The following is a 14,843-nucleotide window of genomic DNA, read 5'->3' on the forward strand; positions in this document are numbered from 1 at the left end:
CCGAAGCCCCACCCCGGGCGAGGGTCCGCCCCCAGCCTCCCGGGCCTCCTTCCTGTAGGGAAGTGCGGCTGCTTTCACGTCCCCCACCCGCTCGGCTCGGTCCCGCGGCCGCCGCGCAGCCGAACGCCACCTGGCTAGGGCACAGCGGTCCCAGACTTCAGGCTCGCGAGTGCGCACGCAGGCCTCTCCTCGGACCATGCCCCGCAAAACCTGCCGCCCAGGTGCCCCCTCGCCCGGGGCCAGCGCTCACCTCGCCACCAGTACGTCTTGGACAGGTCATGCCAGGTCTGATGCCGAGTGTGGTGAGTGCCTCCAGGGCCCAGGTGTGCCGCCTCTATGAGGCCCTGGCGCCGCTCCGGCTGCAGCACTACTTCCAACTCCGCAAACGTCTTGCGGTGCCGCTGCCGCCGCTGGTAGTAGAGAGTCCCGCCGCGCACTACGTAGCAGGCGGCAGCCTTGCGGATTTTACGCTTGACATTGCCTTCTGTGCCCGGTGCATAAGGCTCACGTTCGTTCGTCAAATAGCGCAGGATGGCCCGATAGCTTTCCTCGCTTGACATCGCTGGTGGCAGCGCCCTTAGGGCGCCTGTCAGTGGTAGGAAAAGGCAGACAGCGCTCTGGCTCAGTAAAGGTGCAACAGTGGCGGCAACACTTTAAGGAGAAAAGGCTACGCCTTTGGTGGGCGCTCTTCGAGGGCGCCCGCAGCGCGAAGGAAGAACCGACGACCTGGTAACCAGGGGGAACTGCACTTCTGCAGCGCGCGGGATCCGCTGGCGACTGACAAAATGGCTGCTGCACCACCGGAAGTGACGCGCGTGCAGGGCGGAGCTAGGGCCCTGATTGGAGCACTCTCAATTTCTGGCTTAGAAGGGGCCGGCGGTGTGACGTCAATACTGCGGGAGGACATTTTGGAAGAGGGTACGCTCTCTCTGGCGGATACAGGGGGTCTTCGGCAGACATCTTAAGTCCTGGCAGTTTCCTCCCCCACCCCCCTTTCTTTTCCCACGCTCTCTGAAAAGCCACGTGTTTGAGCTGTTCGGTGTTTGTTTCCCTGAGACCCTCCCGGTAAACGGTAATTGAGTCGGTTTTTCAGTCAGCTTTGAGACTCGATATACTAGATACCGCCGATTTAGAAACTGTAGCACTTGTTCGCCACTGTCTGAAATTCTGGGCCAAAGACTGCCAAGCATTTAGTACTTCAGTGTTAAAAATTATCCTCTTAAGAATTATCTCCAGGGGGTGGGGTGAGAAAAAAAGAATTATCTCCAAACTACCTAGGTGATTTTCTAGAATCATCACCATAGTGACGACTATGCAGGTCCAGATTATTTAGATGATTAAATTACATGAAGAGGTAACCCAGATTTACCCTTACTGGTCTCAGTCAGCCGTTTCCTTGTAATGTCTGGACACTTGGCGCTCATTTGTTGAAGCTAGAAGGTTCCAGGCTTCCCAGCCCAATGACTCTAGCTGAAGAAACTTTTTTTTTCCTGCCTGAAGGTTACATACATATCTTTGAGGCTTTAAACGTTTATGGGACCACAGGTGAGGAGCAAGCAGGTGGTAGTGGGCTCAGAAACCAGACAGTGATTATGTTTCCATCATATGTTATGGAAACTGAGTGAAAATGGAGAGCATCCTTCTCCCAAGAGGTTCAGATACAGGTTTGTACTGGGTGTGGCTTCATGACCTTTATACTATTTTCAAAAGAAAATGCTAAAGATATTTTTGAATAAAGTCTTGAGAATACACATAAAAGGATGTGGCAAATATAACTTAAGATCCACCTACCATTTGCAGGTAACAGAAACTGTTACTAGTCTTTTTTTTTTGTTGTTTTTTTGCTTTGTAAATCAAATTTTCCTAAGAAATGCCAAACATAAATATGTGTTTATTTCTTTTTTTTTTTCTTCTTTTTTTCGGAGCTGGGGACCGAACCCAGAGCCTTGCGCTTGCTAGGCAGGTGCTCTACCGCTGAGCTAAATCCCCAACCCCAATATGTGTTTATTTCTAGTCTTTTGTGGGCTACATGGGCCATGTCAACTCTTCAAAATTGCTGTGTCCTTGCAAAGGTACTAGACTGGTTTTTTTATACAAATTAATGGTTGTTTTGAGGAAAAGAAATTGCTACTAGGCTGGTGTCAAACCCTTGACAATCCTCATACCTCCAATTATATATATATATATATATATATATATATATATATATATATATATATATATATATATATATTAAAATATATCTGCATGGTTGCTGACTGGTCAAGACACACCAGAAGAGGGCATTAGATCCCATTACATATGGTTGTGAGACACCACATGGTTACTGGGAATTGAATTCAGAAGCTCTGGTAGAGCAGTCACTGAGCCTGCTCTCTCCAGTCTCCTACCTTAGACTCTTGAATGCTGAAATTGCAGTTTCAACTGCTTCCTAACTTTTATCACTATTGTTTACACACTAGCAGGCTGACATATTGGCAGATGGAAGCTCGATTATCAGGAGAGGGGTCAACTGAGAGATCTCCTGTACTCCAAGGTCGACTGAATTTCATCATGGCAGCCAAGAAGACCTTGAACTGCTGAGGCAGTTTACAGGCAGACCCTGTATACTCCATCCCACTTGAAAACTCAAAATATATGGCTTTGTATCACTTAACTCAGGGAACAAGTAGAATGTACCACGTTTAGGCAATATTGAAAGCTAAACACAGTAGCATATAACTAATCAAAGCACTCAAGTATAAACATCACTGAGTTGAAGGCCAGAATAGGCACTATGTCTCATCCCATCCAAAAAAAAAAGGGGGAGGGGGGTGAAGTGGCACCACACCTTTAATCTAGGTACCCAGGAGGTAGCAACAGGTGAATCCTTGAGAATTCCAGGCCAGTGACAGACCCTGTCTCAACAGTGGTCTTCACTGAAGCTCTTTATGGAGGAAAGTATTGAACGGTTCTAAACTGCTAATGATAAGATAGTAATCATAGAAGGCAAATTCAATATAAAGTGGTTCTATCACTCAGTATTTTTAAAAAAAAATTATATTTTTATCTTGATTAGGTTGTAATTCTTTTTTTAAAGATTTATTATATATACTGTAGCTGTCTTCAGATATACCAGAAGAGGGCATCAGATCTCTTTACAGATTCATTCAGTATTCTTAACAATTTAGATAAAACAAAAATACTGCAACAAAGACTTAAGCTTAGCAACAGAAAAGTAGTCTAACACCTGCCATATGCACTCAGCTGTGTTTGATCCCTAGCACTGAACCCCTAAATTTTCAGGAGTGATGAGTTAAGCAGTTTCATGGAACCAAGGCTAGCCTTGTACTCTTCTCATGTCTCCCAAGTGCTAGGATCCTATCTATATTCAAAACATAGCTCACAACCACATCATTTTGTTTCCCATCTCTTCAACTAAGGTTGCATTAGGAGGCACTATAGCTGACAGATGTCCTGGAACCACTTTGCCTCTGCCTTCTGAATGCTAGAATTAAGTGAGTGTGATGCATACACGTGAGGAATGAACATTTTTACCTGGAGATTGGACCTAGGAACTCAGGCAAGCTAAGCACACAGCCTGTGGCTAAAATGCCCCACCCTGAATAAGGGTACATGCTTTTGTTCAGAGAAAAAAAAATCAACCAGCACCACCTAGAGACAAATCTTTATTTTTAAACTCTCATCTACTAAATTAGCGTTTCCCACCAACTCTGGGAGCAGAGACCTTCACAGGCTTCACAATCTTTTGTTTAGGGGCTGCCTTTGTGGGAGCCTGTAAAAAAATAACATCACATTATTCAATGGAACTACTGCTTTGCCCTTACTGTTCGCATTCTTTAATACCTTAGTGTCTTAACTTCATTATCAATTTCAAAGTACCTCCTTTTTAAAATTCACTTCCACCATATAACAGATACTGTTGTAGATTGGACAGTAAGGCACAATGAACAAAGTTTGGGGTTTCTGAAGGATACCCAGGCTAGCTTTGACCCTGTGTCAGGGCTGGGACTGGAGGCCCACACTGCTTGGTGCAGCCATTCAAGAATGGTGTATTTTTATTTTGGGCACGGCACACCACAGCACACTGTAGAGATCATAGACAGCTTGTTGGAGTCAGCGCTCCTCCTGCCACGTGGTTCTCAAAGACTAAGCTCACGATCGCAGGCTTTGCAACAGGTGCCTTTCTTTACCTGCTGCGCCAGCTGGATGGCCCAGAACTTTTTTTTTTTATTAATTTTTATTACACTTGCAGGTTCAGGGCTAGAGTGCTACAGGTGTTCTTTCCTTTCACCTTATAGTCCTCAGGACCAAACTAGGGCCAGTACAAACTGCCTTTCTAGCAGTCATTGCCCACCTAAGAATGAAAAACTGAAATTAACTCTCTAGCTTTAAAGAAAAGTTTTTTGAAACCAGGTGTCTGAGTCGCCCTGGCTGGCTTCCCAGAGATCTGCCTTCCTCAGCCTCCCGATGCTCGTATGAGTCACCACACCACCTAGCTCTGGCTTTAAATTCTTTACTAGAAAAAGCTGGGTAAACTCAGTGTTGTAACCTTACTCAGTATAAATTACTTCAAAACAAAACTTAAAACCACAAACGCCAAGCCGAGCATAGGGAAGCACAGTCAAAATCCTAGCTAGGCAGCAGGGTTGTTCTTAAGCCTAGCTGACAGCTCCAAACCACGGAGTTACAGTAACAGCTCATCCCAGAAACCCACTCACCCAAAACAAAGAGGCAAAGATGGCTTTCCTTTTCTAACACATCTAAAATTAAAGCTCACTAGAAACCAGAGGTACAACCATCCTATCTAGAAATTAAGCTACAACCATTCCCAATAGAAACTTGAACCTGCACTTTGCTAAGTAACTCTTGCCTGAAGGATAAAATTTCCTATTTTAAAAAACCCAAGAAGATCCCCAATAGTTACCTTGGCAGCAGCCATTGCTGTCTTCTTTGATGCCTGCTTAGCCTTTTTTGCTTCCTTGGCAGCCCTGTAGTCATATAATGAACAGTAAGCAAGGTGCTTTACTCTTTAAGAACACAACTTATTAGTATAAAGCTAGTTTTTGATAAGTAGGATCATCATCATAATTCTCCCTATCTGTAAATAAAATCCAAAATCCAGAGACAGGAACAATAGCACATGACCACAATTATATAGGTGGTGAGGCTGTGGCAGTTAGACCACAAATCCAAGGCCAACCAGGGCTTCATTGGGAGAGCTTGGCAAAGAACCCCACAAAACACAGACCCAAGGAGCTGCCAGTAAATTCCATCATTCAAATCAGCTAACATTATTAAGTTACAGTAACTACTGAAGTTTAACAAACTACTTAAGAGTATACTCTTGTACTATGCTTCTAACAACCAACAATCCCAGGAGACCAAGTCTCTGTAGCTACAAAAGCCAGCTAAAGTCAGAGCCATAGCTGAACAGCAGCAGAACAGTCCTTACCTGATAGCCTGTTCTCGCTGAGCTTTCCTAACTTCTGGTTTCTGATTCCTCTTGGCCATTATATCAGCCAGAGAAGCGCCTGTGATGGCCCGCTGGAACTTGACTGCACGGCGGGTTCTTTTCTTTTGAATTTCTTCCTAGAAAGCAAAGGCTATGATTTATTAACCTTACTTAATGAAGTAAAAATTAGTCAAAGAACTCTACTGAGGAGGCGTTCTGGAACTCTGTAGACCAGGCCTGTCTCTGCTGCCCCCAAGTGCTGGGATCAGAGGTGTGCATGCACCACCATGCCCAGCGCCTTGGCTCTTAAATTTCATACTCAAGTTAATTCAGGCCAATTATATGAAATAAAAATTGCTTTCCAGATTATGAACTAAAAGTTTTATACTTGTATCACAAATAATGACCATTTTTACTACTGAAAAGGGAAAAAAATAACCTTGTTGGATGGTACTTAAAATAAAAATAATTTTAGAGGCAAGACTGATCTTATTAGTTAAGAATATTGGTTGCTCTTGCAGAGGACCCCAGGTTCTGCCCCAGCACCCAGAGGGTAGGACACAACTCTAGTACCAAAGGATATGATACTGTTTCTGACCTCTGCAGGTACTAAGCACATACATGGAGCACTTACAAGCATGCAGACAAATATTCACACACAAAAAATAAATCCAAAAGCAAAACATTGTCTTAGGAAGACTGCTTATAGACTTAAGAAATCTACTTATGGGCTGGAGAGATGGCTCAGCGGTTAAGAGCACTGACTGTTCTTCCAGAGGTCCTGAGTTCAAATCCCAGCAACCACATGGTGGCTCACAACCATCTGTAACAGAATCTGATGCCCTCTTCTGGTGTGTCTGAAGACAGCTACAGTGTACTTATATGTAATAAATAAATCTTTAAAAAAAAAAAAAAAAGAAAAGAAATCTACTTATGAAACAGGCTTAGGCCGAGAACATTTATGACAAGAAAACTACCAAGCTTTAGTTTAGTATCCAGGAGTCTGAAGTTTGCTGTCTATTCTAATTCTATATTGGAAACCTATACTATAGTTATGAGAAACAAGTTCCTACAATGTACCTCTAAGTCCAAGAACAATTAAATAATCTTGTATGCAAAATTACCCTTACACGAAATAAGGGTGTTATTCGCATTGAAAAGAAAAATTTACTAAGATTGTCTTACAGTAAAAAAAAAAAAAGACAAAACTTGTTTCCAAATTCTTCATACAATTAACTCTCCATTCCTCTCTCCTTATATTTCAGTCTTTATCAATCTATTTTAGGCACCTCATAAAAGTGAAACTCTGTAGTTGTCCCTCTTCTAGCTCAATGGTTCAAAACCTTTGGCTGGCTCACCCGTTTGGGTAAAGACCATTTCACAGGGCTTTCCTAACACTATCAAATAGTCATTGGGTTAAAATAGCAGTTCTTAACCTGCTTTGGGACCCCTTCACTGGGGCCACATAGCTAATCTTATATTTACACTACAATTCATAACAATAGCAAAACTAGTTATGAAGTAGCAATGGAATCTCTTTATGGTTTGGGGTTAACCACAATATGAGGAACTATATTAAAGAGTCACAGCGTTAGGAAGGCTGAGAACCATAGCTCTAACCCATTTCTTTGGTCTAAGAGTTTCTTTAAGCTGGCTGTTTTTCACCCTTTAAAGGCGGAAAATATCCCAATGCATATATTTACAGCGGAATATTCCTAACAAAAACTTGTGCCTTTGAGGAACTATTGCCACAAACTGAAAATTCTACATTTGGCTTCAAGGGGTTGCTGTCAAATACTGGGTGTGGGAATATTGGTTTTTTTTTTTCCCTTAAAAATTACTTTCAGGGTGGGAGAGAAATGGAGCTGCTTCTTAGACTTGGGTCCTGTCGCCAAAATACCATATATACACATATGCAAGTATTTTCAGGAACCCTAAAGCCGAGAGCTTTCAACCAATTGTAACCACCTTTTTTGGAGATGGGGTTATTTATTTTGTAGCCTTGGTTGGCCTCAAAGTCATTCTCCTGCCTCAGCATTCCAAGACCAAATTAGTTTGAGTACCTGCTTTCAACAGAGAATAGAATTGCCAGATGTAACAATTCAAAAAGTTTTTTAAGTTTGTCAACCTGATCTACAGAGTAACCCTACCTCAAAAATCAAAACAATTAACATTTTGAGTCAATCAAAAAGTTTAAAACAGCCATATCATTCTACTCTAAGATTTGTTTCTCTACATCCTCACCAACACCTGTAAGATCCCTCCCCCAACCCCCGTTATGAATCCAAAAGGATCTATTAAAACATAATCACTATTTCTTTACACTGACTCAGTACTAGTGTTCTGATTTGGAAAACAAAGTCTTATTTAGCCTAGGCTGACTTTGAACTACTGATCCTTCTGCTTTGACCTCCCAAACACTGGAATTACAGTGGGCCACTATGCCCACTTAATACATTTCACATCTGGTACCACTTATTTACTAATACCCAGCTAGGATCTACTTAATAAGGCTCACACAGGCAAGCCTCCTAACTACCACCACCTCTACTCAGAGTAACACCTAACTTCCTAAGGGCCTCTTCAAACCCAAATGGTTTACAGGGGAATCCTTTCAAATTTCAACACACAGCTCTGAAACCCATGGTACACAAGGCAACACTAACAGGTTCTGTTACTTTGTCTGATAGTCTAGTTTTAAGACCACATTGCATAGTATTGTTTAACCAAACTTTAACATAGCAGAATCTGACAGTGTTATTTTAAAAGAAGCTAGCTAGGTGTATCCCACTTACCGACTGTCCTTTCTTGTGTTTTCTTCTGTAGAGGACAGTCCAGTTAATTTGCCGAGGGTTCCTTTTGGAAAGGAATGCGGACTCACATTTGGCATTAAGAAACTGGAAAACCTGCAGTTAACAAATTCATATTCATTAGTCACTCCTTTTACACAAAGCAGAGGCTTAGATTGAAGTCCTTATACAGTTATAGTCTACTTCTCTCATCTCAATATGTAAATATATAAAGGAAGCAAGATGTCTCTGTGAGTCTCTCTGGGTGGCATCAATGTTTCCTCTTTTCTCAGGAGCAGACAAATCTTCGCTGGTGTGTCGCCAAGGGTCGGGTGGCTCCAGAAATCTGGAGGCTCAGACTCCAAAAGACCTAAAGCCCATTTCCCTTTCCCATAGCTATCAGTTACACAGAGGACTCATTTTCAGCCTGGTTCACACACCACCCAAATTCACTAAAGTTTCCCATCCCACATGCGGTCCCCAGGCCTTCGCGAGACACCAGACCGTCCTTTCACTCCCAGCGTCCCGAGCGGCCCAGCCGGCCTTTACCTTCCCATCGGTCCTGGCGTAGCGCCGCCCGTGTCCCGGGTAGATCTTGTACCCACTAAAACTGCACAGCTCGACCCTGTAAGGAAAAGCCGAAGCTCGTTAGGATCTGCACTGCAAAAGGGAGCCATCCCCGGGTGCTCTGCCTCAGGATGGAGGCGGATTGGGATATCGGGCGCCCGCTTACTTCATGGTGACAGATGTCGGCCTGCCGGGGGAAAGATGGCGAAGAGAAAGAAAGAATCATGGGAAAACACCTTATAGGGTAGAGAATCTCCTCCCTAAATTCCCTTCCTGGGCCCGGGCGCCCAGTGATGATGTCACATCCGAGAGCCCAGTCTCAGTTTCCTAGCAACAGCTTTCTTTCTAAATTATTGGCGGGGAATGGGTTTGAGATATTCATTTAAAGTCTAAGTCGGTTCTTGGCTTGGTTTCTGTCATTTTATTTTCCCCAGGCTAGTGTTCTAGAATTTAAAACCAGCATTTCTCAGGGAATTATGAACAAAAGACAGGGTGCTCTACGTGTCTTACGAAGCCGCAGACGACTTCATTTCGCAGGTAAAACCTGAAGGTCACATTTTGGATTTGGCCTTGGATTATTCCTTGAAACAAAATTAAATCATAGCGGCCGACAGCATGGCCCAGAGATAGCCCAGAGTGCTACGCAAAACCCTGAATTAAATCACCTCCAAAAAAAAAAAAAAAGTCCGCCACTGAGGGGTAAGCTTTTAATCCCAGTTCTCTGGGAGGCAACCGCAGTTTGCACAGTAAGAGAGTGCCAAGGGTACATAGTAACACCCTGTATCGAAAACTAAAAATAATTAGTCTCTTGTTCAAATAGATAGCCACACTTGTAATACCATCACTCAGGAACTAAGGAAGGACTTCCACAAGTTTGAGACCAGCCTTTGTTACAGTGTAAGACCCTGTCTCAAAAACCTGAAGTTACAGGTTATAAAGCTGAACAGGTTACGAGTACATACAGCTATGGAAGAGGACCAGAGTTCAGCCACCTGTAACTTAAACTAGCTGCCTGACCCGGAACGCGTGAGTACTAACATGCACATACACAAAAGTATTTTTTTAAAAAAAAGCTGTTAGCCAGCTGACAGAGGCACGCCTTTAATCCCAGCACAGTCAGGCGGGTTGCTAGGAGTTTGAGGCCAGCCTGGCCTACAGGGGAGTTGCAAAACAGCCAAGGCTACATACCGAGAGAGACCTTGTCTCTAAAAACCAAAAATAAAAAAATAAAAAAAGGAAAAGCTATTTTATGGGGCTGGAGAGATGTCTCAGCAGTTAGGAGCACTGGCTGCTCTTCCAAAGGACCCCACTTCAATACTCAGTACCCAGACGGAAACTCAATAATTAACTCCAGTTCCAGGAGATCTGGCACCTTCACAGAGACATACATGCAGGCAAAACACCAATTAATGTAAAAATAAATAAATCTTGAAAAAGAAAAGCTATTTTAGGGCCTGGAAAGATGGCTCAGCTTGTAAGAGCACTTGTTGAATTCGCAGACGACTGGCATTAGACAAAGTCCAGCATGCACATGGCAGCTCACAACCATCTTTATTTCCAGTTCCAGGGAACCAGCTCAGTCTTCTGACCTCCAGTGGGAATACAGTGGTACATGGTGCACATATGAACAGCCAGCCAAAACATTCAGACACAAAGTCAGATGAAAAATTAAACAAAACCACTTTTAATTAAAAAGCTATTTTTAAAGAACGTCTGGATATTTAGCGGACAGAGACTGTCCAGATCCCAGAGTTTGAGGACAGCCTGGTCTACTGAGCAAGTTTCTAGAATTGCCAGGGTTATGTGTAGCCTGTCTCAACAAAACAAAACAACAAAAAACTGGAAATGCAGTCCCCATAGAGAAGCTCAGGTGAGGACAGATGGGAACTTGGGATAGGACATTCTCAGTGTGTGAAAGATATACGACAGGAGCCAGTTGTTTAGTTTTGTGGAAGGCTGCCAACTCTGTTCTAAATTACTGCTTACTAAAACAAATACAGTGATTAATAGTTTCTATTTTTATAAGCAACTCAAAGTGTTCTGTATTTGAGAAATGGCTGAGCAATTCTAAGAAAGCTGTTAGTTATGCAAGATGGTACCTTTCGGTTTTTTAATCATGAGAATAAGGATCAAGTCCATCCTTTGCTACATAGTTTGAGGCCAGGCTAGGAAGCATGAGGCTCTTCCTCAAAATTTAAAAGATGGGGACTGGAAAGATAGCTCAGAGGTTGAGAGCACTGACTGCTCTTCCAGAGGTCCCGAGTTCAATTCCCAGCAACCACATGGTGACTCACAACCATCTGTAATGAGGTCCAATGCCCTCTTCTGGTGTGTCTGAAGACAGCTACAGTGTACTCAGATAAATAACAATAAATAAATCTTTTTAAAAAAAGAATTCAAGGGGCTGGGGATTTAGCTCAGTGGTAGAGCGCTAACCTAGGAAGCGCAAGGCCCTGGGTTCGGTCCCCAGCTTCGAAAAAAAGAACCAAAAAAAAAAAAAAAAAAGAATTCAAGGGGCTGGGGATTTAGCTCAGTGGTAGAGCGCTTACCTAGGAAGCGCAAGGCCCTGGGTTCGGTCCCCAGCTCCGAAAAAAAAAAAGAACCAAAAAAAAAAAAAAAAGAATTCAAAACAATTCAAAGGCAGAAGACAGGGAGATGGGTCAGTGGTTACAAAGCGCTCGCTATGAAAACAGGTGGACCTGGTTCAGATGCCTAGCACTCAGTAACAGCCAGGATGGTGGGAGGTACCTGTAAATTCAGCACTGGGGATGCTGACACAGGAGGATCCGAGAGCCTTGTTGGCCAGCCAGTCAAGTCCAGGTTCAGTGAGACATGCTGTGTTCAGGTATTTTTAACCTAGACACTTGAGTGTTTCAACTGAGGTATTTCCCAGATCAGACCGTCCTGTGGACATTCCTAGAGTTACTGTCTTAATTGCTAGTTGATGGAAGAGGGCCCAGTCCATGGTGTGCAGCACTGTTCCATGATTCCTGGGCCAATGGTCCTGAGCTGTCTATGAAAGCTGGCTGAGAGCAGCGGGGAGCAGCATCCTGCACTGTTTCTGTTGTATCTTTGGCTGTGAAGTAAGTTCCTCCATAGGAGGTAGTGCTGTGAGGAATAGCAAGGTAGTGCTGTGAGGAATAGCAAGGTAGTGCTGTGAGGAATAGCAAGGTAGTGCTGTGAGGAATAGCAAGGTAGTGCTGTGAGGAATAGCAAGGTAGTGCTGTGAGGAATAGCAAGCAGACCTGCCTCCATGTGAGTGCTGAGTCCTGTTTCTTCCTTCTGTCAGTGATGGACTGTAAGCTGAAATAAACTTCCCTGAGTTGCTTTTGGTTGTTGTATTTGTCATGGCGAAAGAATAAAACTAAAATCCCCTGCCTCAGAAAATAAGGTGTAGCGGGCTGGTGAGATGGTGCTCTTTGCCAAGGCTGACAACCTTTATTGGATTCTGGGGACCCACGAGGTGAAAGGAGAAAAACAACTCCTAGGAACTGCCCTCTGTCCTCCACATGCTTTACACACATGCTCTGTTTTACCAACAACAAATAAACAAAATGTAAAAAAGGCCGGAGGCAGTAGCCCATTCCTTTAATCCCAGCAGAGACAGGCAGATCTCTGAGAGTTCAAGGCCATCCTGGTCCAGTCCCAGGACAGACAGGGATACATACATACATGCAGAGAAATCAAACAAACGAAAACGTAAAAAGGGTTTTTAAAATTTCATTGGAGCTGTTGTTGAGATGGATCAGCGGGTAAAATGCTTGCCCAACAGGCCTGATGACCCAAGTTCAATCCCCAGAACCTAAAGGTAGAAGGCAAGAAGGCAAAAAACACCTTCACATAGCTGTCCTCTGACCTCCTATGCGTGCTGTGGCACACACACTCTCACACGGGTGCAGAGACACTTCATACCCACGGGAAAATATTTTAATTTTAAAAACACAAAGTGCAGATTCAGAGAGGAAGATTTATCCAAAGAGTTACCTCACACACTCACGTGTGGGTGCGTGCATGAGCGCGCACACCACACTTTTATATCTACCGATTTTAGGAAATAAAGGTAACAAGGACACATGTAAACTGTCTCCACAAGAATGCAACTGGCAGTGTCTAATGTGTAAGAAACAAGACAACAGCTGTCCTCTTGTATTGAAAGGGAGAAAAGATACACACGGGGCTGGCAGCATTCATGATTTGCAAGGCTTGTGTACTGTAGTATGAGACCCTTTCTCCAAGGGGTTGCAAAGGATGCCCTTAGAAGAAATAGATTATATATTAGCTTTCTTCTCAAATTTATTTCTGCACCTTAAACAGCATTTTCTTCATTTGGTTTTTAATGTTATATTTTCTCACACCGAGACAGAGGAACTACAACCTTTACTGATGCCCAGAGGCCTGACGAGTTTGTTCATCCTCACCAGCTGACTCCTGACCTGTCATCTCACTCTTCCAGCTTTGTGATGGTTTCATTTTTATTTTTCAAGACAGGGTTTTTCTGTGTAACACTGACAGCCCTGGAACTCCTTAGTAGACCAGGCTGACCTGCCTCTGCCTCCTAAGTGCTGGGATTAAAGAAGGTGTGAGCCACCATGCTTGGTTATAATCTTCATTGTACTTCATTAAGACTTCAAGGTAAGCCGAGCAAGATGCCCAAAGGAAAGAAGGCCAAGGGGAAGAAGGTGGCCCCGGCCCCCACTGTGGTCAAGAAACAAGAGGCCAAAAAGGTGGTCAATCCTTTGAGAAGAGGCCTAAGAACTTCAGCATTGGGCAGGACATCCAGCCCAAAAGAGATCTCACACGCTTCGTCAAGTGGCCCCGCTATATCAGGCTGCAGTGGCAGCCATCCTCTATAAGCGGCTCAAAGTACCTCCTGCCATCAACCAGTTCCCCCAGGCCCTGGACAGGCAAACAGTGACTCAGCTGCTTAAGCTCGCCCACAAGTACAGGCCAGAGACAAAGCAGGAGAAGAAGCAGAGGCTGCTGGCCCGCGCTGAGAAGAAAGCTGCTGGCAAAGGGGACGTCCCAACTAAGAGACCACCTGTCCTCTGAGCAGGGGTCAATACAGTCACCACCTTGGAGGAGAACAAGAAGGCTCAGCTGGTGGTGATTGCCCATGATGTAGACCCCATTGAGCTGGTGGTTTTCCTGCCTGCCCTTTGTCGAAAGATGGGGGTGCCCTACTGCATCACCAAGGGAAAGGCCAGGCTGGGGCGCCTGGTCCACAGGAAGACGTGCACCACTGTTGTCTTCACACAGGTGAACTCGGAAGACAAGGGTGCTCTGGCTAAGCTGGTGGAAGCTATTAGGACCAATTATAATGACAGATATAACGAGATCTGCTGCCACTGGGGAGGCAACGTCCTGGGTCCTAAGTCTGTGGCTCGCATTGCCAAGCTGGAAAAGGCAAAGGCTAAAGAACTCGCCACTAAACTGGGTTAAATGTACACTTAAGTTTTCTGTACATAAATATAATTACAAAAAAAAAAAAAAAAAGACTTCAAGGTAGCAACAGCAGAGTATTAAACACAACGGGTCTGTCCTTACCCTGGTGCCTTGTGGTACTTCTCTGGTTGTTCTATTTATAGCTGGCTCTGCTTGTAGATTAAAAGAAATTAAAAAGCCTTATCACTAATCAATGACAATGTATAAATCTTATTTAAGCCTCGATTTGAACAAACACAACTGGAAAAAAATCACAGAAAAAAAATCTACTTTTTGGGGGTTGGGGATTTAGCTCAGTGGTAGAGCGCTTGCCTAGGAAGTGCAAGGCCCTGGGTTCGGTACCCAGCCCCCCAAAAAAAAAGAAAAAAAAAACCCCCCCCAAAAAAAATCTACTTTTTGAGGCCAGCCTGATCTACAAATTGAGTTCTAGGACAGTCAGGTCTACATAAAGAAACCCTGATTTAAAAACAAAAAACAAAAAACCCCACCCCACCTCCAAAACAAACAAACAAACAAACCCTAAACAGCAACAAAAAAACAACACCAACAACAAAATCAGTAGTGACTGCCAGTTGGGAGCTCGTTGGGAG

At 43.9% G+C, this 14,843-nt stretch overlaps 2 protein-coding genes and 2 long non-coding RNA genes across 8 annotated transcripts in view; 2 read left to right on the forward strand and 2 right to left on the reverse strand.

Annotated features, from left to right (window-relative positions):
• Zbtb11 (zinc finger and BTB domain containing 11) overlaps positions 1-782 on the reverse strand; it is a 46,351-nt gene extending 45,569 nt beyond the window's left edge. For 2 of the 3 annotated variants that reach the window (XR_015632779.1, XR_015632780.1), the window contains exon 1: positions 251-782. Coding sequence is in view for 1 of the 3 variants with exons in the window: in NM_001107097.1 (NP_001100567.1) it covers positions 251-560 (310 nt within the window). In the remaining 2 variants the exon portion in view is untranslated. 3 annotated transcript variants of the gene reach the window in all.
• On the forward strand, positions 16-1,758 carry Zbtb11os (zinc finger and BTB domain containing 11 opposite strand). The gene is given in 1 exon segment (NR_132626.1): positions 16-1,758. It is a non-coding gene; the product is annotated as a zinc finger and BTB domain containing 11 opposite strand (long non-coding RNA).
• A 1,892-nt stretch (positions 1,759-3,650) lies between these two features.
• Positions 3,651-9,064, reverse strand: Rpl24 (ribosomal protein L24). Its single transcript, NM_022515.2, has 6 exons — positions 8,978-9,064; positions 8,794-8,869; positions 8,251-8,361; positions 5,456-5,592; positions 4,928-4,991; positions 3,651-3,775 (listed from the first exon to the last, which is right to left on the reverse strand). Exons 1-6 carry the CDS (start codon positions 8,980-8,982, stop codon positions 3,695-3,697), a joined length of 474 nt encoding a protein of 157 aa, NP_071960.1. The 5' UTR covers positions 8,983-9,064; the 3' UTR covers positions 3,651-3,694.
• A 62-nt stretch (positions 9,065-9,126) lies between these two features.
• On the forward strand, positions 9,127-14,443 carry LOC148002578 (uncharacterized). 3 transcript variants are annotated; one of them, XR_015633422.1, is made up of 3 exons: positions 9,127-9,348; positions 9,632-9,837; positions 13,175-14,443. It is a non-coding gene; the product is annotated as an uncharacterized LOC148002578 (long non-coding RNA). The 3 variants fall into 3 exon arrangements; XR_015633423.1 differs by lacking the exon at positions 9,632-9,837 and having other exon boundaries at positions 13,171-14,443; XR_015633421.1 differs by lacking the exon at positions 9,632-9,837 and having other exon boundaries at positions 13,296-14,443.
• Positions 14,444-14,843: the final 400 nt, after the last annotated feature.

This window comes from Rattus norvegicus, chromosome 11 (genome assembly GCF_021556685.1).
Source record: "Rattus norvegicus strain SHRSP/BbbUtx chromosome 11, alternate assembly SHRSP_T2T, whole genome shotgun sequence".
NCBI lineage: Eukaryota > Metazoa > Chordata > Mammalia > Rodentia > Muridae > Rattus > Rattus norvegicus.

Bases quoted from the DNA above. Each gene is read 5' to 3' on its own strand.
- Rpl24 (NM_022515.2), bottom strand. The intron at 8,362-8,793 runs GTAAAGGCCGGC...TGTTAACTGCAG, and splicing joins ACGCCAGGACCGATGGGAAG to GTTTTCCAGTTTCTTAATGC. The intron at 3,776-4,927 runs GTAACTATTGGG...ATTTTTTTACAG, and splicing joins CAGCAATGGCTGCTGCCAAG to GCTCCCACAAAGGCAGCCCC.